Below are 19,522 nucleotides of genomic sequence, written 5' to 3'. Positions count from 1 at the left end.
CCTCTGCTCGAACCCTCCCAGGGCTCCCATCCCACTCAGTGGAAAAGCTCAAGGACCCACAGTCACTTAGAAGGCCCCTCTGCGACTTCTCTGACTTCACCTCCTCTGAGCTCTGCCCCACCCGCCATGCACCAGGCATCCTCGCCTCCTTGTTGTTTCTCCAACATGCTGGGCATGCTCCCTGCTCATGGTCATTGCAGTTGAAGTTCTCTCTGCCCAGAATGCTCTCCCCCTAGAGACCTACATGGCTCACTCCCTCACCTCCTTCAGATATTTACTCCAATGCCACCTTCTCAGCAAGGCCCTCCTTGACCTTCGAATTTAAAACTGGGATCCCCCCTTAAACCCAGCAACCCCACCCCTTCTTTCCTACTTTATTTTCCCCATAGCATATTCTCACCATTATAGATGTTATTCATTTGTTTACCATCTCTTTCCTCTGCTAGAATGCGTACTCCATAAGGGCAAGGACTTTTGTCTGTCTTGTTTTCACGTCACGTCCCCAGCATCTAGAACAGTCAGCACATAGTAGATGCTCAATTAATACTCTTTAATTAAAGGAATGAAAATCTGACCCTCAATTGCCTCCCCTGGTCTGTGTAATCAAGTTTAACATTCAAGGCCTCCCTCTCTGGCCTCATCTCTCACCCACGCTTACCCTCACACGTGAGCGCCACAGCAGGCTGCTGACCTTCTCCAAATGCTCCCCCACCCCCGCCCCCACCCCAGTGTCTTTGGGAACACTCCTTCTGTCCAGAATGCCTGTACCACTCCTTGATGCAACCTCACTCCTCGAACGCCACCTCTGGGAAGCCCTCCAGGATCCCTCACATATTGAAACCATGTCTGTCTCTCCCACTATGCTAGGAGCATCTTGAATGCGAAACAGTGGCCCCACAGCGTGGTTTCCCAGGAAATGTTTGATGAATGATTGAATGAGGGTAAGACCTATTATCAGAAAGGCAGAGTTTGAGGTGAAGGGCGCACACTCATTCTTTATTCATTTTTTCTGCTACCCTTTAATATGCGTCTCAGTAAGTGATGGTTGGCATGACATTGGGGTTCTCTAAGACCAGAAGCTGTGTTTCCCCTTCCTGCCCTCTCCCCACAGGGTCAGACACTGGGCTCTGGGGGTGTACCCATGACCTACCCCACTGAATCAGCCTGCACACAGTTAGGCAGCACCTTCCCTGCCACCTGTTCCCTGTAACCCCGGGCAAGTCCTAGCAGATGAGTCCCGGTTTCGCATCTGTCAGACTACCACCAATACTTGCTCTGTGGGACACTTAAGGTTGAGGTCTGGACAATTGGAAGGGGTGTGGCTGTCTCTCCTGCCAGGCCACATCTGAGCTAGTCTCGGGGCCAGATTTTCCAAGAAAGGAGGGATGGCTGGGACAGTGTCTCCAGCCTGCCTGCCAGCCAGCTAACCTGTGCCCACAGTCTGGGAGAAATGCCAGGCTCGGACACACTGGGCAGCAGGGGGCTGGCCCAGCTCCAGAGCAACACCTTGGCAGCCCTGGGGAAAAGGAGGGGGAGCACTTGGCTCGAGGTCAAGAGGGTCTGGGCCAGGACACAGAAGGAACAGCTGGGTGTGTGTGGCTGCCATCTGAACAAAGTCTGGCAGGGACCAGAAAAGGAGCATCTGCTACTGACTAGCCCCCACCCACCACCCCTCTAGGGTACTGCTAAGATTTTCCCATTAGTGCCAGAGGGAGCTGGGCCTCTGATTGGGATGCCCCAGCTTGTAGATAGGAAGTAGGATCTCAGGCCTGAGGCTGGGACCTAGGGCTGAGATGAGGGAAAGAGGGACGTGAGGGCTATAAGTCAGATCGCCCTTCCCCAAAGACAGAAGGTTTCCTATATCCTTCTGGGAGTGGAAACTAAACGAAAAGCGTGGTCACCCAGCAGCAGACCTGTGAACGGAGAAATCCTGGGGAAGAGGGCCCAGAGCCTGAGTCGGGGTGAGATGAGGGGGAAAGTGGTAAGGGTAGGGGCTCCGAGGCTGGAACTGGGGAGGAGGTTTTTGGAGGGGGGTGCTGGAAGTTCCAAGGCAATAAAATCAAGGCGGGGCGGGGTCCAACCTCCAGCAAGTACCCAGGGATGTGAGGGGCTCTGGGGGTGAAGATCCGGGATCCAGAACGAGGGATGCTGAGCGGCTGAGTCGAGGGCAGCTTGAAGCAGGGCAGGGAGCAGGTGCTCTGGGGCCCGATCGCAGGCAGAGAACCCGCGTCGAGAACACAGGGGGACGAGGTCCCAGGTTTCGACCCCAGCAGGGGACCCTGTGGGGGATGGGGGCCGGGAGCCGGATTCCCAGCCCCAGGTGCCAGGCTGGGGCCCAGCGGGACCGGCCGACGCTGGGCGGGGCCGGGCTGGGGGCTGGGCCGGGGTCCCGGGGGCCGGGGCGGGGCCGGGCTGGCGCTGCGCAGCCGCGGGGCGGCCGCCGCGCATGCGGGGCTCATAAGGCTGCAGCCGGCGCCGTGGCCACTCCCGGGAGCATGAAGGACCGAACCCAGGAGCTCCGCACGGTGAGTCCGGCCCCGCGCGTCACCGCGCGCCGCCGGCGCCCCGCGCGCCGCTCTCCCCGCCGGGCTCCGGCGGCCCCGCGGGCTACAGCCCCTGCGCCCCGGCCGCGCCGGAGGGAGCGGTGCGGGGCCGGAGACCCCGACCCCCTCCGGGTCCCGCCCCTCGGACCCTCTCGGGGCCACGGGCTCGCGTGAGCTCGGGCCCGTTGGCCCGCGGGCTGGAGGCTGGAGCCTGGGGTCCTGGATAAACTTTTCGGCGCCCCCGTGTTTTGGGGGGTCGGAGGGGTATCATCGGATATCGGTGACGGGACAGGAGCCTGACCTCTCCCTCGCCCCGCGGAGCAGGTCCCGTCTATGTCCCCCCACTGTGCCTCATCACTGAGCCTCCTGTACCCCCTTGTGGTCTCGACAGCCGGCAGGACCGCGGTGGGAAGGGGCCGGGGCGGTCCCCTGCCCAGAGCCCGCTGCGGGCGCGCTGCGGAAACCCGGCGGGCGGTCGGGTGGGGCGCGCTCCTCCGACGGGCGTGGTCTCCCGGGGCTCCCCGCCGCCCCCATCCCCTCCCGTCACCTGTAGCTCGCATCACCTGTGGCTTCCCATCCGCCTGCGATCAGGATCTGCTGCCCACCGGGGTCCCTGAAAGGTCCAGACCTGCCCTCAGCCCACCTTCCCGGCTTCTGGGCAGTCCGGGCTGGCTTTTCCAGACCCTTCCGAGGTTCCCTGGTCTGATTCCTACCTGAACCTATTTTTCCACCTGTGCCTTGGTAGGCCCCTGGGGTGTGGCTGTAGGAGCGGGGTTTTGGGGGGGTAGGAGGATGCGCAAAGGTTGTGAGTCAGAGCCCACCTTCTCCCAGCCCTGACAGAGACCCTTGCAGCCTGCTCCTCATCAGCAGGGCCCCCTTCCCCTGGCCTCTGCCATTTACCAGGATGTTCACACCTCTGCCCTTAGGGATGGCTATCGGGGGCCTGTTGGGGCAGTGAAGGAGATGAAGCCTGGCTGTAGGGAGGAGGCATCAGAGGTCTAGACGGGGTTGAGTCTCATGAGACCTTCTGATAGAGCACACTGCTGGCAGACCCTGCCTGCCAGTCTCTGGGGAGACTCTGGGCTCCCCAGTCCTCCCCCTGCTGCCCAGCTTAGAGCCAGAGACCTGGTTCCCTCATAGGGAAAGTTTCAAGTGTCCTTTGGCCTTTCGATCACTTGGCTGTCCACTCTGCTCGGGGGCTCCCTGCGTTCATGCCTGGGTCTCCCCCATTATCCAGCCTTGTCTGCTGGGCGTCGTGGAGCTGGGAACTGTGCTCTCCTGCCTCCATCTTCCCCTGCCCTGCTGCCAGCCCCCACCCTCCTGTCAGACCTGTGTGATTCCTGGCTGAGTGCCCAGCCCCTGGAGAGAAGAAGCTGGTCCCTCTTGTCTTATGTGGTGTCTAAACACTTCACCAGCCAGCCCTTGCGGCTGCCCTCAGTTTCCTGTCCTTGGGTGAGTCAGAAAGAAGGTTGCGATGAATGGCTGTGTGGTGCATCTGCTGATGTTTGGGCGCCTGGTGGTCAGATGAGAGTACATGTGGGCACCATGTGGTTGGGTGAGCACCGTCCTTTACATCTAACAGGGCCTTTGGCTCATCAGCCTTCATCCCCTCTGCTGAAGGGGAAACTGAGGCACAAGAGAGAATTGACTTGTCTGGTAGATCAAGTGGGGTGGTAGAAAGAGGCTTTGCCTGGTCATGAAGATGGTCAGACTTAGGCTTGCCTGCGACTGGGGGATCCTCAGAACTTGGGTTGTAGGGAGCTAACCCTAGGTCTCGTGCTCTGGTGTGTGTCTCTCTGACCCCTTCCCCCTACACACACACACACACGCGCGCGCGCACACACACACACACACAGGGTGGTCCAGGGTGGTCCCTTAGACGGTGAGGCCTTGCTTCTCTGAGTCTACTGAGGCTTCCTCTCCAGACGCCACACCAGGCGTTTGGAGCCCCTGCAGGCTGCTGTACTCACTGCTGGGTGGCCCTGCCCACTGGTGTTTCTAGCCGCCTCAAGGAAGAGCTGGCAGGAGCCCACCCCGGCTGGGGTGGAACGGTTAGTCTGGGGGGCTGCCATTCCCACAAGGCTCCTGCCCTCTGGGTCTTGGGTTCCCATCTATGAAGTGGAGGCAGGAAAACCTAGAACCCAGCTTCTCAGGGCAAGAGGAGTGCTCACAGGTCTCCTGTCTCTGATTCCATATTTGGGGGAGACCTGGCGCCCCAGGAGTCAGAATTTTCAGACCAGAATCCCCAGAACCAAGAGGCCAGTACTGGCTGGGCTGGACAGGGGTGGTGCTTGGGACAGTGACTTGTACCACCCCCAACACTCGCTCCCTCGTCCCCTCCTCCTCCTTTCCCTTCCGACGCCACCACATTTGGAAGGGAGGGAAGGGAGCTTATTTATAAAAGTCACACTTGGGGAAGGAGCTGGCGCGTTTCCTCCGTGCTCTCCAGCCCTCCAGCCTTCTCCAGCCCCCACCTCTCATGGGGCTCATCCTCCCGTTGTGCAGACAGAGCATAAAGGGATCATCGGGGGCCACTGTGGGGGCCTCAATGCTGTAGGCAGCCCTCAGAGATCAGAAGGGCACCCTGGAGGCCTAAGGGGCACAGACTGGTCCAGACTCACATAGCTGGGAGACTTTGGGGCAAGGTGTCCCCAGGCAACGCCGTTCCATCCCAGGTACCCTGGATGCAGCTGCCACTTTTCCTGAGTTCAGAGGCCTCCCTGGTTTTCTTTCTGAGGACTTCTTGGAGCTGGCACACCCCTCCCTTGGCCCAGAACAGTGTTGATCTACGTGCTAGACCATGTGGGGCACATGGAACCTGCTGCAGGAGCCAGAGGACAGACAGAGGAGGGGGAGTTGGGGCAGCCAGACCCTGGAAGAGGCCTTCCTGGAAGAAGAGAACTTGGGGTGGCCCAGAAGGAGGAGTTGGATTTGAATGGGAGGAGGGTGGGAAGGGGGTCCAAAAGAAAGGACCAGTAAAGCAGAGAAGTGGGAATGCCCAACCAAGAGAGAATGGTGGGTGGTCCCGACACCCGCTCTAGAGCAGGGCCCCGCTCACAGGAGTGGCCAGGCAGGCCTGGATGGGGAAACCCAAGGTCCCGCTTCACCCACCAGTTCCCCTTTAGCTCTCATTGCTGGGCAGAGACCAGGGTCCTGGGGCAACACCCGGCTGGTTGGTGCCTTAACCTCCCTCTGCTCATTTCGTCTGTACAATGGAGCCAGCAGGATCTGCCTTGTAGAGTAGAGCAAACGGGTGAAGAATAGGCCCAGGGTGGGGCTGCCTCCTTCCCTCCCACCACATCCTTGGCGTTCCCCAGAAGAAACCATGGATTTGGGCGTATTTTCATCTGGGGCGCAGCTGGAAGGGCCTGCAGGAACTATCTGGTCCAACCTCCTATCTTACAAATTGGGAAACTAAGGTCGAGAAAGGGCTAGGGAGTTATCCAAGGTCACACAGCCCCTGGGAACAGAGCCCAGTCCCTTTCCATGGCCTAAAGCTGCCTCCCAACCTCCTCTGGGGCCCTGCTAAGGGGCAGACCCTGCTGTAAGCAAGGACCTAGTGGAGGAGGGAGTACACAGGATGGGGGGAGGGTGAAGGGAGCGGGATGGAGAGTCCTCGTCCCTGGAGACCCAGCTTGGCCTCTCACACACCCCTGACTCAGCTCTGCTCTAGTGATGTGACTCTGATTAGTCATTAAAAAGATGAAGGGGAAAAGTAGACCTGAAAGCAGACAACAGCAACTCCTGCTTAGCAGGAGTGAATCAACCCTGCCGGCAGCTGCCAGCCGGCCCCTCCCCTGGGACCGGCCTGGAGGCTGCCTGCTCCCCACCGGCCCCTGCCCCCGCCCCCCAGGGTATCCTGGAATCCTGGAGCCTCTGCCAGGAGAGACCACCAGGGCTGCTGGGCCTCCACCAGAGGCTCTCTGCCTGGTGGTCTTCTCTTCCTGAAGGTCGCCTGGTGGGGGCAGCACTCCCCCCCCTTTCATTCCTGATTGCATATGTCCCCCAGTTTCTGCCTTGTGGGGCCCTTGGGAAGGGGGGTTCAGGGGAGGGGGCTCAGGAGAAAGAGGTGGAGCCACTTTGGCCGGGTGGCAGGCAAGGTGCCCATATGATGTCTCGGTGGCTTCGTCCGGAAGATGTGTGAACCTTCGAGCTTGTGCCTGCCCCACAGCTCCAGCTGCTACCTCCCTGCCGGTGCTGCCCAAGTCCCCACCTCCAGCCCAGCCCTGTCTCTGGAGCTGTGACTGCCACTCGGAGAGGGTTGGCAGACTCCCAAGGGCGCTGGGGCCCTGATCATTCAGCAAAAATCTGGGTGCCCACCTTGTGTATGATGACCACCCTGGCTAGCGCAGGACACTAGGAAGACGGCATGCCAGCCTGGTCCTAGTTCTTTTTTTGGTCAGAAATGTGTCTGGGTTGGGGGCAGGAGAGGTGGGAGCTGACATCCTACATCCTTGTCATTTATTCAGTGTCCAGTGAGAACTGAGTGTCCAGTGGGGTCTGAGTTAATCTGGAGGACACCTCTAGAAAGGTGCCACAGGGCTCTGGCTTAGATGTGGATGAAGTTGCCGGGGGCAACAGAGTCACAAGCCATCAGATTCTCACAAACTGGAACAAGGATCAGAACAAATGAAGAAATGAAACAGGAAAAAGGACCTTCAGTTGAGCCCCAAATCCAACTGAGTAGACAGTGGTGGGGAAGAGCTTGGGGCTTTCCTTGTTAGGAAGTGCTGTATGTTCACTTAGGTGATCTCTGGTTGCATTAACAGAGGTAGGCCATGTGGAAAGTGGGAGGGGATGGGTCAGCTCTTTGGCACTGCTCAGACCACAATCAGCAGGCAGATTCAGTTTGTATCCCTGTACTGCAGGAGAAGACAGAGGCCGAGTGGAACAAGTCTGGGGCAGAGGCTATAATTTGGAGCCCCTGGGAAGGATCTGAAGGGGAGGGAATGGTCAACTTAAGAAGAAAAACCTAGGGAGGGTGTGGATGCTGCTTCAGACCTCTGGCAGGGCCAGCCCAGGGAGAGGGCACCAACAGGTTCTTTATGGTCTGGGGACAAGCCGCAGGAAAGGGAAGGACTTTCTGACAATTGCGGCTGGCTCAGATAGGCAGAGCCACCTGGGAAAGCTAGTGAGCTCTCCATCACAGGAAGCATGCAAGTTAAGGCTGGAAGCTGCGGCCAGGGTGACTTTTCAGGTCCCTTAGAGCCCGAGAGTCTGTGACTTTGGCTCCAGCAGGGATGTGAATAGAGTGAGGGGAGCCAGAGGAGCAAGATACTGACCCAGGGGACCTGAGGAAGGCTTCTGGGAGGAGGTGGCATCTACAGATGTGGGGAATGTCAGCCTCGTGGAATCACATTCCAATCAGAGGGAACTGTGTGGGGAAAGCAGGACAGCCAGTGGATTGTAGGGGACGGGAGATCGTTGTAGGTGGGGTGGGGCAGTGAGGTGAAGAGGAGGGCTGGGTGAGAAGTCCTGGGGCGGAAGAAGCCGTAGGACTGGGGAGGAAAGGGTCCCCTGCAGCATCCCCTCAAGGGCTTGCTTGGAGCCACGGCTGGTTTGACCACAGCTGTGAGGGTAGGCCCTGGACCCTCCAGCTGGCTTTGGGGCCAGTCTGAATGCCACTTCCAGGGTGAGCGCCCAGCTGCGCGCCCCAGTCCAACCCAGGCCTCAGGTCTCCCTTTCTCAGCTCTACCCTCTTAGGTGGAGAGCCGGGAGGAGGGTGTGGGCATCTCTCCTGCCACCCCTCAAGTCCAGCCTTCAGTCCTCTGAGGAGGTTGTGGAGGTAGCAGGTCAGAGCTGGATGCCTGGACAAGATAGGTCCCCATTTCACAGATGGGCAGGCTGAGGCCACAGAGGCCTCCCACAGGTCTGTGGCAGTGACTCTCGTCTCTGAGAACTCAGGCGGCTTGTCTTTGGCCCTAGCTGTCATTACTCTTTCTGGGAAGGGAGCAGGAAAATTCTCCTTCTACCCCTTCTCATCCACCCCTGCCCTTCTCTGGGCACAGAAGGCCAGAGAGGGCAGGGCGCTGAACGGCAGGAGCTCCTGGGGCCACCTCCCAACCTGGCAGGCTGCCCCGGAGGGGGAACCGGGCTCCTCCAGGCTGCACTCTGGCTCAGCTCCTGGGCCTGGCCTAAAAGTGGCTTAAAAGGGTGGAAATGGCTCCTAGATGCTCTGCTTCTATGGGTGGGCTTGGTGGGGGGAGGGAGGCCACCTGGTAGCAGCCACAGGCACTTGTGGGAGCGAGGAGTTATTTTAGCTGCTGGGGGAGGAGGTGTGAGCTCTTGATGAGAGGCCCCCCCCAAGCCACCTACATAAAACTCCAAGCAACCCCCTCTCTTGGTTGGTCCCCACTTTGGTGGGGTAGTAGGACCCCAGAGCCCAGGGGCACCGCCTTCAGAACATGCTGTGTGTCTACCTTTTTCCAGCCTCCCCCTCTGCAGCCAGGCATCACTGTCCCCATTTCACAGAGGAGAAAACAGACCCAGGGGGAAGTCCCTCGGCCAGTCAGTATCTGCTGGCCCAGAACCGGCCCTTCCCCAGCACACTCGTGGGGCCCAGCCTGCCGGGTCCCTCAGCTTCCCCACCCCCTTGACCTTGGCCTGCTCCTATCCTTGGCTCTGGTGTGAGAGAGTAGCGAGGTGAGGGCCAGTGCCGAGCCAGCTGGCACCACCTCTTGTGGGGCACTGAGATATGAGGTGTGACCAAGCCCGAGAACCCCAGTCCAAGGGGTGATGGTCTTGCCCTGGATGTCCTTGCCATGACTGTGGAGAGGACCCTTGGTCTTGCCACCAGAGTGGGCTGACCCTGGCGACTCCAGGTGTATTAGGCAGACAGTAATGAGCATGGCCAGCATGCAGGGAAGGCAGAGGTGTAATTACGCCACCCCACGATGGGCTGGCTTTTGTACAGCTGCTCCTGGGCCAGTGCCTGGGTCAGCGGGGTGGGGCCTGCACCTGCACCTGAGGCCCAAGGCAGGCCGCCAGCCAGGTGACAACATGACTGGCCTCTCTGGGCCCGGAAGGAAAGAGGATCAAAGTCCAGTGTCAGGACTGACAAGGAGAGCGGATCCCCAAGAGGGCTGAGTGGCAAGGCCAGCACCTCACAGAGCCCCTAGGGCGGTGTCTCTCACGGCCGTGTCTGAGCCATCCAACCTTTTGGGAGGGAGATGGTGGTACCCAGGCTGGACAGCCCCCAGCCTCCCCCTCCAGGGCCCTCCCTGGAACGGAGTTTGGGAACTCAAGGCCCCATCTTAATTAAAACCATCGGGCCAGGAGAGTAGAGAACGCTGGCTGCCAGGAAGCCTGTCTCAGGCCAAGTTTGTGAGTTGGGGCCACTGGCGGAGGCACCAAGCCCTGAGGTTTGCTTGACCGAGGGTGTGGGGTGTGCTGGGAGGACACGTGTCCTGTGGGAAGGGGCAGGAGCTGAGCAGGGGAAGGAGGCCTGGCCTGGAGATGGAGACCTGGTCCTGTCACCCACTTGATAGGCAAGGCCTCTCTGTGATTGCGCTGAGGGCACAGCCAGGCCTTGTCCTACCAAGAGGTCGGACGGGTGGCTGGGGCCCTGGAGCTGCAGCCTGCGAGCCTCCTATATATGGATGCTGGACAGTTTGGGATCCCAGTCCAGCAGGACCCAGTGGTCCCACCACAGGTCCTGCTCATGTGTGCACACCCCTGTGCAGGCCAAGGACAGCGATGATGATGACGATGTCACTGTCACTGTGGACCGAGACCGCTTCATGGATGAGTTCTTTGAACAGGTGGGAGCCAGCACACCCCGCCTCTCCCTGGACACTGGTAGGGCTGTTACACACCTGTGCCAGGCTCAGCAGCCCACAGGCACCAGTTAATGAACCCGTTTTGAGGGTAAATAGACTGAAGCTCAGAGGGGAGTCAAGTTTGGGATTAGAACTGCCTGCTTCTCCCCACCCTGGTCCAGGATACTAGAAGCAGCCAGCCTCACCTCACGCCCCCTGCCCCCCCGACCTGAAGCCTAGCCCAGTCTCTCCCTGAGCCCTGACCTCCAGCCCCGCTCTGAGCGAGCCCTGGGCCCAAGAAACCCCTCCCTGGATTTTCTCCTCCTGGCCACCTGGCCTTGGTCCACAGGTGGAGGAGATCCGCGGCTTCATTGACAAGATCTCTGAGAATGTGGAGGAGGTGAAGCGGAAGCACAGCGCCATCCTGGCCTCCCCCAACCCTGATGAGAGTGAGTGTGTAGGTGGGGGCCGGCTTCAGGCCCACAGGCCTCCAGGAAGGCCTGCTGCCGGGGCGGTGCACCTGGGCCTGGCCAGGTTGGGGAGGGCTCCCTAGGCAACCTCAGGAAATAGCTGTCCCAGGCCTGGGCTTGGGGGTCAGTGCCCAGTATCCCTGCTGGACCCAGGGCCTCACGCAAAGACTTGCATGGTGGGAGGGGTGGGGTCAGGCAGCCAGCCCTGCCCCCCAGGTAAGCTGGCCTTTTTCTAAGGCAGCTGCTGGCTGCAGCCCTAGGATGTTGGGAGGGAGGGAAGGAGGGAGGGAGCTGCCTCGGATCAATAGGAGACCTCTCAGCCCAGCCCCTCCCTTTCCCTGCCTCCCTGGGGAGCAGATGGCAGCTCTGAGGCGTCAGCGCTGTGGGAGGGCAGGCCAGCCAAACAGGCAGAGCTTCCAGAAAGAGCTGGCAGCCCTGGCACCTGGCCACCGGTACCCCGGAGCTGGGCATTCTCAGGGCTGCAGGAGGTCACCTCTCTCCCCACACACAGGGAGCCCGCATGTGTCCGCATTCCACTCTGTCCCCAGACGGGTCCCCAACCCGGCTGTCAGAGTTCCTGGTGAGGTGCTGATTACTACACGATTATGTGCCGGGCTGGCAGCACGCAGGCCCCACATCCCCTCCTCTCAAGGGGGTGCCCCCTCAGCCCCAGGGGCAGTGATGGGCCTGCTTGCCTCCTCTCTCGCTTCTCCAGCTTTCATGGAGGGTGCAGCCTGCACCTGGTGGGAAAGCCCGGGGCGAGTTCCTGCCCTGGCTGCTCTTGTGGTCAAGGGGAGGTGCCCAGGGCTTGACGTCAGGCTCATTTCCAGCACTTCCTCCCTATCCATGGCCCTCACCCCAGGCACAGTGGCATCCTCAAGCACCCAGAGGAAATCTTTCCACAGCCCCAAGGTGCACTTGAACCCGAGGCCAGTGCCAAACCAACCAAACCAAGTGCCAGGCCTTTGGAAGGCAAAATGAGTGCGCTGGGAGCCAGGAGACTGTCCCAGGAAGGGGTGGGAAGGGAAGAGGGACAACCCAAAGCAGCGCACACGTCTAGGGCAGCCATCATGCTCCCCTCTCCCCAGAGATCTGTCTGGGGGCAGTGGGTGGGTGGCTCCTGGTCAGGGGGCGCTGCCTGTGTGAACAGAGTACTGTAAAGAGCTGCCGAGTTGGCCTCTCACCTGCTGGCAGACAGGTGGCCGTGCGGCAATGGAGCTGCTCAGCTCCCCACCTCAGCTCCCTTGTGCCACCTTCAACACTCACTTCTCCCTGTGTCATACAATGTCAGTCGCCACCAGTTCAGAATCACCACCCATGAGCTGAGCAGTCAGGACCCAGCTGTCGGTGATGTGGGCTAAGGGCACTTCCCAAGGGGAGAGGCTCCCCTTGAAGGGTTCTAGCACAGAGGCAGAGCAGAGGTAAGAAGGAGTCACAAGAAGAGATGGCAGGGAGTGGGGGCCCTTCCTGGGCCGAGACTTGCTCTGCTCCTCTGGGGGCTGCCATCCGGGCTGGGCTATTTTGGGTCTGAGCAAAAGAGGCTGAGACGTCAGAGCAGCTGGTAACCAAGTTTTCCTTTGTTCATACAAATCAGGAGCCCTCCTCCGCACCTTGAAGCCCCTCGCTCCTCTCACATTCCACTTGGGACGTGGCACCCACCTGATCGGCCACTGTCAGTGTCTCTCCCCAATCCCCTAGAGGAGAAGCCCCAGCCCAGAGGCAAGCAGAAGGAGGATGAGAAAGGTTGCAGCCAGGAGCTCAATCCGGGGGCTGCCCTGAGGCTGGAGCGCTGCTGGGGCCCATTACTCCCCCCAGCACCCCAGAAGGAAGCAGCCATCTTGCACCACTTTGCCAGTCAACCCCTCACAAGGAGTAGGGCAAGCTGGGCACCCCCATGGCCTCTGCCAGCTTCAGGGAGATGGTTCCAGTTGGCACAAAGGCCAGCAACACCATGCCACTGCCTTCCCCCAACTTCACCCTCATACACCCAGCTCCCTGCTACGTCCAGAGCCGATTATGCCCCAGGGGGCCTGCCTATTTGAAGCTCTTCTCCATCAGCTCCCACCCAGGCCAGGTGCCTCCTGTCCCCACTGGGCACTCAACAGTTGGCCTCTACTCGTCAGCACCTATGGAGGGGGCTTTGTGAGGAGAGCAATGGTTGCCCCACCCAGGGTGCTTGACAGAGGGGCTGGCTTCCACGCCTCTGGCCCCTGCAGCCTGTTGACTGGATGCTTACCCCCCGAGCCACCAGGTAATGCTAGGTGAGCCCACACCCCCCACCTTGCCTCAACCAAGTATCAAGTAACTGTTCCCCAGAGCCAACTCCAGCATCACCAGCTGCTCCACAATTATTTCTGCCTTAAATTTAGACCCATCTGTTATCTGCAGGGGGCGGGGGAGCCAGTGAAGGAGGAAGGGAGGCTCCTTGGAAGGCAGCATGAGAGAGGGGGTGAGGCTGCAGCTGTTGTGGCCCTGGCCCTGGGTTGTAGGGGCAGGCAGAGCCTCAACCAGGGAAAGAGGGGAGACCCAGGACTCAGGGTCTGCCCAGAGTCCCCATCAGCCTGAGCCTGAACATCAGGTGTGAGGAACCCAGGGTGCCTCCCCTCACTCCTTCTCCCTTCCCAGAGACGAAGGAGGAGCTGGAGGAGCTCATGTCCGACATAAAGAAGACAGCGAACAAAGTGCGCTCCAAGCTCAAGGGTGAGTCTGGGCTCTGGGCCTTGTCTGGGGGTGGGCGGCACCCCAGGCCTGCCTCCCCCACACAGCCCTGGGCTTTCACTAACTCTGAGGGGGTACTCTGGGCCTTGCTTTCCTTCATGAGGGTGCCATCCACTCAACAGCTACCTGGCAAGGCCCATTTGTGCCAGGCTCTGGGCTGGGCCTCGGACAGATGCCTGAAGCTTCATCGAGGGCATGCTCCACTCTGGGCTGTGCCCCCATTCAGCTAAATAGGGTTAAAGGAGTGGCCAGCACTGCCTGGCCCACTCCGAAGCCCCCGTGTGCTTGTGTGAGCACAGACATACAGGCCCTGCCAACGCACGGGCCTAGGGGCCCGTGCCCTGCAGGCTGGGGACACCTGGCCCTCCCCACTCTGGGCATGGCCCCTGGTTGGGTGCAGAGCCTCCCTGAGCAGGAGAGAGACAGGGTGGGCCTGAGCCACCCGGCCCAGCACAGAAGCGCTCACACACGCAGCGTTGTACGTACCCGAGGCCTCACAAGTGGGTGTGCATTTATGCACACACTTGCACATGCCTCACACTGGGAAGAGCCTTCTCCATCAGTGCCTGGTGCCCTCTCTTCCTCTGCTTCTGATGTGGCCCCACTGACAGACCACACAAGACCCCCAGGGGCAGTCCTGAGCCAGATCTGGGGGGTGTGGGTCGGGGGCAGTGGTGAATGGGGGCAGATTGTGGCTTAGCAGCCATCTGTCCCCCAGGCATCGAGCAGAGCATCGAGCAGGAGGAAGGCCTGAATCGCTCCTCGGCAGACCTGAGGATCCGGAAGACACAGGTGCAGGCCAGACTCTGGGGTGGGCAGGGGCCTGAGGCTCTGGAGCGGGGCCTGACCCATGCACCCCCCCCTCCCGGACCCCCAGCACTCCACGCTGTCCCGGAAGTTTGTGGAGGTCATGTCCGAGTACAACGCAACGCAGTCTGACTACCGTGAGCGCTGCAAGGGCCGCATCCAGAGGCAGCTGGAGATCAGTAAGCTGGGCGGGTGGGGCCGGGCTGAGGGGCTGGCCGTTGCTCTGCTCCTGGGGAGGTGGGACTCAGTGTGACCCCTGCTCGCAGCTGGCCGGACTACAACCAGTGAGGAGTTGGAGGACATGTTGGAGAGTGGGAACCCGGCCATCTTTGCTTCTGGGGTGAGTGTGGACCCCAACCCTCCCACTGGGACCCCGCCCACCAGGACCCCTGGTGTGTGTGCAAAGTGCTGGGTCTGGGCAGTATTTTGACACAGCCACCTGGTGAGACAGGTTTTAAAGAAGGGTGAGTCCCAGAGAGGGGAAGGGACCAGGCTGAGGTCACCTAAGTGTTAGTGGCAAAGGTGGAATTAAGACCCGTCTCCTGGCTCCTCCCACTTCCTTGCTACCCCTTCCCCCATTCTCAGGGCCTTTTACTCGTCCCAGAGGACTCGGTGCCCTTAGCCATCTCTACATTCAGGTGACGCTTGAGCAGGGGGGCCTTGTGAAGGAGGTGGCACACAGGGTGGGAGGCAGCTAGGGGATGTGGGTCCCAGGAAGAGAGAGGGGAGGGCAGTTACAATCAGTGGGAGGAACCTGGTTCAAGCCTGGGTCCTTGGGGCAGTCCACTCCGGGTCTGTACAAGGCTGGTGGTGAGCACTCACACTTAGCAGGGACTCCGTGCAAGCACAGGGGGAGTGTTGTTAACCCCATAGTGCAGACAGCAAATCGGGTCTCAGAGAAATTAGGTAATGGCAAGTAAGGGCCAAGCAGGAAGTTGGGGGAAGCCTCAGTCCTGCTTCCAGAACACTTTGCTCAAGCCCTGCCCATCCCAGGTGCCTTCACCCTTGGCATCCTGCTATCCTGGTCCCCCTTAAGCAGGCCCCTGGGTCCCAGCCCCCTGCTCCTACCTCCTAGATCATCATGGACTCCAGCATCTCGAAGCAGGCCCTGAGCGAGATTGAGACCCGGCACAGTGAGATCATCAAGCTGGAGAACAGCATCCGTGAGCTGCACGACATGTTCAGGGACATGGCCATGCTCGTGGAGAGCCAGGTGAGGCCTGGGTCCACTGCCCTCCGCCCCAGCCCCCAGCAGCACCCAGGGCTGCAATGACCCCATCCTTTCTGCTTGACATGCTGCCCTGCCCGGGAGGGACCAAGTCTTCAGGTAACTAAGCCCCCGCTGTTGAAACTGCCTCCAGAGCCCTGCCACCTGAAGGACCCTCTCTGCATGGCTCGGCCACCAGGCCCCAGGCGCTGCATGGCTCTGCATGGCCCTGGCCACCTACACCCAGCCTTGTCCTGTCTTCTTCACTAGCTGTTTGTCATGTGGGCCCTGTCAGGCAGAGCAGTGACCAGGACAGCTGAGGGCCCACTTCCTGGAGCTATCGTCTGTTGGGCGAAAGGGTAGCATAAGTAAATAAATGGAATATTCTCCAGTTGTGCCAGGTGCTCAGGAATGTTAGGAGGCTATGTGATAGAGCAGTGGTTCTCAAACTCGAAAGTGCCTGAGAATCACTTGGAGGGCTTGTGAGCTTCCTGGCCCCAGTTCCCAGAGGTCAGTAGTTCAGGGTGGGGGCCCTTGCATTGACATTTCTAACAAGCTCAAGGGGGATGCCCATGCTACTAGTCCAAGGGCCACATTGGGAGTGACACTATGATAGAGTCCCTGCGGCGGCCGTTTTGGACGGGGTGGTCAGGGAAGTCCTCTCTGAGGAGGTGGCCTTTGGGCTCTGAAGACTTCTCGGGGGAAGAGTGAAGAGCCGGCCTGGGCAGAGGGACCAGCAACCCCACGGTCCTGAAACTGGCAAGAGCCTGACATATTTGAGGAGCAGAAAGGGGGTCCATGCAGCTGGAACACAGGCGTAGTTGGAGATGAGGTAGGCAGGGCCTTGTGGGCGGTGCTGGGTGTCTGGCTTCTCTTCTAGACCACAGGGTCTTAAGTGTGGAAGTGGTGTCACCCAAGTTAGGAAGCAGGGAGGCCCCAAGGAGGCTCCTGCCGCCACCGGGTGAGAGCGCTTGGTGATGTGGACACCAGTAGGGCGGGGGACTTGGGACTTGGAGAGAGAGTGGGCACACCACTGCTGAGAGTCCTGTGGGGCAGCATCAAGGTTGGAGTGGCCTTTGGGGGCAGCATGGGACCAGACTGCTGGGCCCAACAGTGTGGCGGGGCTCACTGTGGTCACCTTGTGAGCTATAGCCAGACACCAGCTCACCTGCCCCTGCCTTCCTCTGCCTGATGCTGTCCTTTGTCAGGCTCCAGGCACTGAGGTCAGGGCTCCAGCTGAGTTCTCTGCATGGTCCCCACGCCCTTGGCTGAGACTGCATGGCCAGTTCCCTCCCCATGATGGCTGCTCTGCAGGGAGAGGCGGGAGCTCCCCAGGGTGCCTGGCCAGAGGGGCACAGGGAGACACTGGACCCTATCCTCTTCACCACCCCACTTTTCTCTCCTAACCTCAGGGTGCTTTCCCGATGTCCTGCCCTGAGCCCCCTCCCGACCCTGAGGGGGGCCCTCTGGAGCTCCAGTACCCCCCGCCCTGCAGGGGGAGATGATTGACAGGATCGAGTACAACGTGGAGCATTCGGTGGACTACGTAGAGAGGGCTGTGTCTGACACCAAGAAGGCTGTCAAGTACCAGAGCAAGGCCCGCCGGGTCAGTGGTCCCAACTCTGCCTCAGCCTCCGTCCCGCATGCACCCATTAGAGCCCCCAGACCATCACAAATCCTTCACCCGACTCTCAGGCCTTTGGCACCCCATTGTAACACCTGCCCAGACACGTTCTGGCCATCACCTTCCCCCCAGTTCAATCCCCCAGACTCTCCAGCCTTCACCCCTCATCACAGCCCCCTCCCCAGTGGCCCCAAGCCCCTTCACTCACCTTTTGTGCCACACGCCCCAAAGCTCTGCCCAGAGCGCTCAGCCTTCCTGAGCCCCAGACCCTCCCAGGCACTGTCTGAAGCTGTTCTTCCTGCCTCCCTGGTACAGAAGAAGATCATGATCATCATCTGCTGTGTGGTCCTGGGCATTGTCATTGCTTCCACCTTTGGAGGCATTTTCGGATAGAGAGCACCCCACCTGCCACTCCACTCTGGATGGTCCACCTGGAGGAGGCCCCCTGGCTGCTGCCGCCTTGTGGCTTGGAGCTCCGTCCTTCCTACTCCATCCTGCTCCTTTCTCTGCCACAGGGCCCTCCGTACCCACCCTGCCCTGAGCCGTCATGTGCATGATCTTTGTAACAGTGCGCGTCTGTACAGAAGAGGCAGAGGGGAGCCAGGCTGGAAACAGCCAGCGGGGTGGCGATGGGTCAGCAAGGGACAGACTCAGGCCCTGGCCCAGGCTGTCTCACCCTTACCAGGCAGGGCTGCCCAGGGTAGCCATGGGCCCCTTCCCCTGCCACAATCCCAATCATCCCACTCTGGCCTGGGGTCCCCCCTCTCCTGGGATCAAGGCCCTCTCTGGACCCCAACCTTACCTCCTCCTGACCAACCCATCTGCCCCATCCTGTCCTCTCCAGCTGTCCCCCTAAGCCATGCCCCCTGAGGGGTGGGGACCAGCTGGCCACATGGTGCTGCTTTTCAGGTTAGGGGAGGGGTGGCCCTGAGAGACAGCCCAGCTCTAAGCCTCTAACAGCCAATCACTGCCAGGGAGGCTCAGGGTGCCGTGGCCAGGTGGCTTCTGGCAGTGTCAAGACCAGGATCCCCGCCCCCCGCCTTCACCTGGGGCTCCTACCCCCTACCTAGGGGCAGAGTCTGACAGGTCTGTGGATGCCTCAGCCTGACATTCCCACAGCACCAGGAGCAACCCCTCTGGGCTATGCCTGACTCCAGGTAACATTCTGGGAGAGGCTGGCTGGTGCCCCAGTCAGGCCTCTGCCCTGGCTGAAGCCCACAGCCTGGGCCAGCCACTCCCCAGCAGGCCTTAGTCAGGTCCTCAAGCCATTGTGTTGCATGTTTGGGACAGTGATCCCTGCTCTCTTGTGCTCTGGAAAGTCAGTGTCACTTCAGGCCTGCAATCACGTCCTGCGCTTGCTGTCCCCCATTGATGTGCCACATGGGTGTCAGGTGTCTCGGATGCAGTATTCAGCAGCCAGCCAGGAGGGGTACCTCCAGTCTCCCCATCTTGGGGCTTTGCAAGTTGGAGATGTGCCCCCACCCCAAGACCCCTCTTCCTCGTTGGCAGGCAGGGAGTGTGCATGCAAGTGCATGCCATAGGGGACGGGCCACGTCTGTGCCCCACCTTCCCTCAGCTTTGCTCCTGCCCAGTGACTGTGACCACTGTCCGTGTTGCCTTCTTTAACAGCGACTTACCCCTTCCTTCACCCCTCCACCAAAGGTCTTGGTACAACCAGCTGCCCATTTTGTGAAGTTTTTATGTAGAATAAACATTTGTATCTGTACCATGCCTCTGCCCAAGGTTTCTTACTGTCACAATGTCATGGCCTTAGAACTTGGGGGTGAATGAATGTATGTGTGGCTAAGGGAAAGTGGGCTCAGCATCCCAACCTCTCCTCCTCGGCTTTCAGTGTCCAGTCCCTCTGGCCCCTCCACCCCAGCCTGAGTCTCAGCTCCCGCTTAACACCTGATGCCTGTTGTGTACCGCCAGCCCACACCCACCCCCTCTTCCCACTTACTGCATCCCCTCTCTTATCAGCCTGCTAGACAGTCCCCCACACAGTCCAGTGCAGGACCTGCCCTTCTGACCACTAATGATCAGACAGGACACAAGCTCCTGAGGCAACCAGGTGCTGGGCTGGTGAGGCCAGCAGCTAATGATGGCTCAGGGCCAAAGGTCAGCCTGGGCCACTGGGCTGGATTAATACCTTCAGACCAAAGGGAAACCTAGAAGCCTCGGGCCAATGGGTATCACAGATACATTGCATCCTGCCCATCCTCCCCAACTTTGCCTAGTATCGTAATAGATATTCTTAGTTATTATAAAATATGTATTAAACATATAATTATATATATAACATATATAAGGCAGCCCTAAATTAAAGGAATCTACCTGTGCCCCCTGTAGGTTCAAAGAGTGCTTTTGTACATTATATTCTTTAAACCTCACTTGTA

At 59.9% G+C, this 19,522-nt stretch overlaps 1 protein-coding gene across 4 annotated transcripts; it reads left to right on the top strand.

Annotated features, from left to right (window-relative positions):
• The first annotated feature begins 2,403 nt into the window (after positions 1-2,403).
• On the top strand, positions 2,404-18,852 carry STX1A (syntaxin 1A). Of its 4 annotated transcripts, none has more exons than XR_011524403.1 (10): positions 2,404-2,525; positions 10,226-10,303; positions 10,650-10,749; positions 13,396-13,470; positions 14,207-14,280; positions 14,366-14,474; positions 14,562-14,635; positions 15,371-15,508; positions 16,915-17,108; positions 17,442-18,852. XR_011524403.1 is itself a non-coding variant. In XM_070566451.1 (10 exons), the coding sequence occupies exons 1-10, from the start codon at positions 2,496-2,498 to the stop codon at positions 17,517-17,519; spliced, it is 867 nt and encodes a 288-aa protein (XP_070422552.1). In that variant the 5' UTR covers positions 2,404-2,495; the 3' UTR covers positions 17,520-18,852. The 4 variants fall into 4 exon arrangements, 1 of the variants encoding a protein (XP_070422552.1); XR_011524405.1 differs by having other exon boundaries at positions 15,371-15,622; XR_011524404.1 differs by having other exon boundaries at positions 15,371-16,334.
• Positions 18,853-19,522: the final 670 nt, after the last annotated feature.

This window comes from Equus przewalskii, chromosome 12 (assembly GCF_037783145.1).
Source record: "Equus przewalskii isolate Varuska chromosome 12, EquPr2, whole genome shotgun sequence".
In the NCBI taxonomy this organism is placed as follows: Eukaryota; Metazoa; Chordata; class Mammalia; order Perissodactyla; family Equidae; genus Equus; species Equus przewalskii.
Note: the sequence above shows the minus strand (reverse complement) of the source record. Positions and strands in the feature narration are given on the sequence as shown.

What these genes read in the sequence shown, in the direction of transcription:
- STX1A (XM_070566451.1), top strand. Translation starts at nt 2,496, where the DNA reads ATGAAGGACCGAACCCAGGAGCTCCGCACG. An exon ending in AGTGCGCTCCAAGCTCAAGG is followed by an intron (nt 13,471 to 14,206) that starts GTGAGTCTGGGC and finishes TCTGTCCCCCAG; the next exon opens with GCATCGAGCAGAGCATCGAG. An exon ending in TGAGGATCCGGAAGACACAG is followed by an intron (nt 14,281 to 14,365) that starts GTGCAGGCCAGA and finishes CCGGACCCCCAG; the next exon opens with CACTCCACGCTGTCCCGGAA.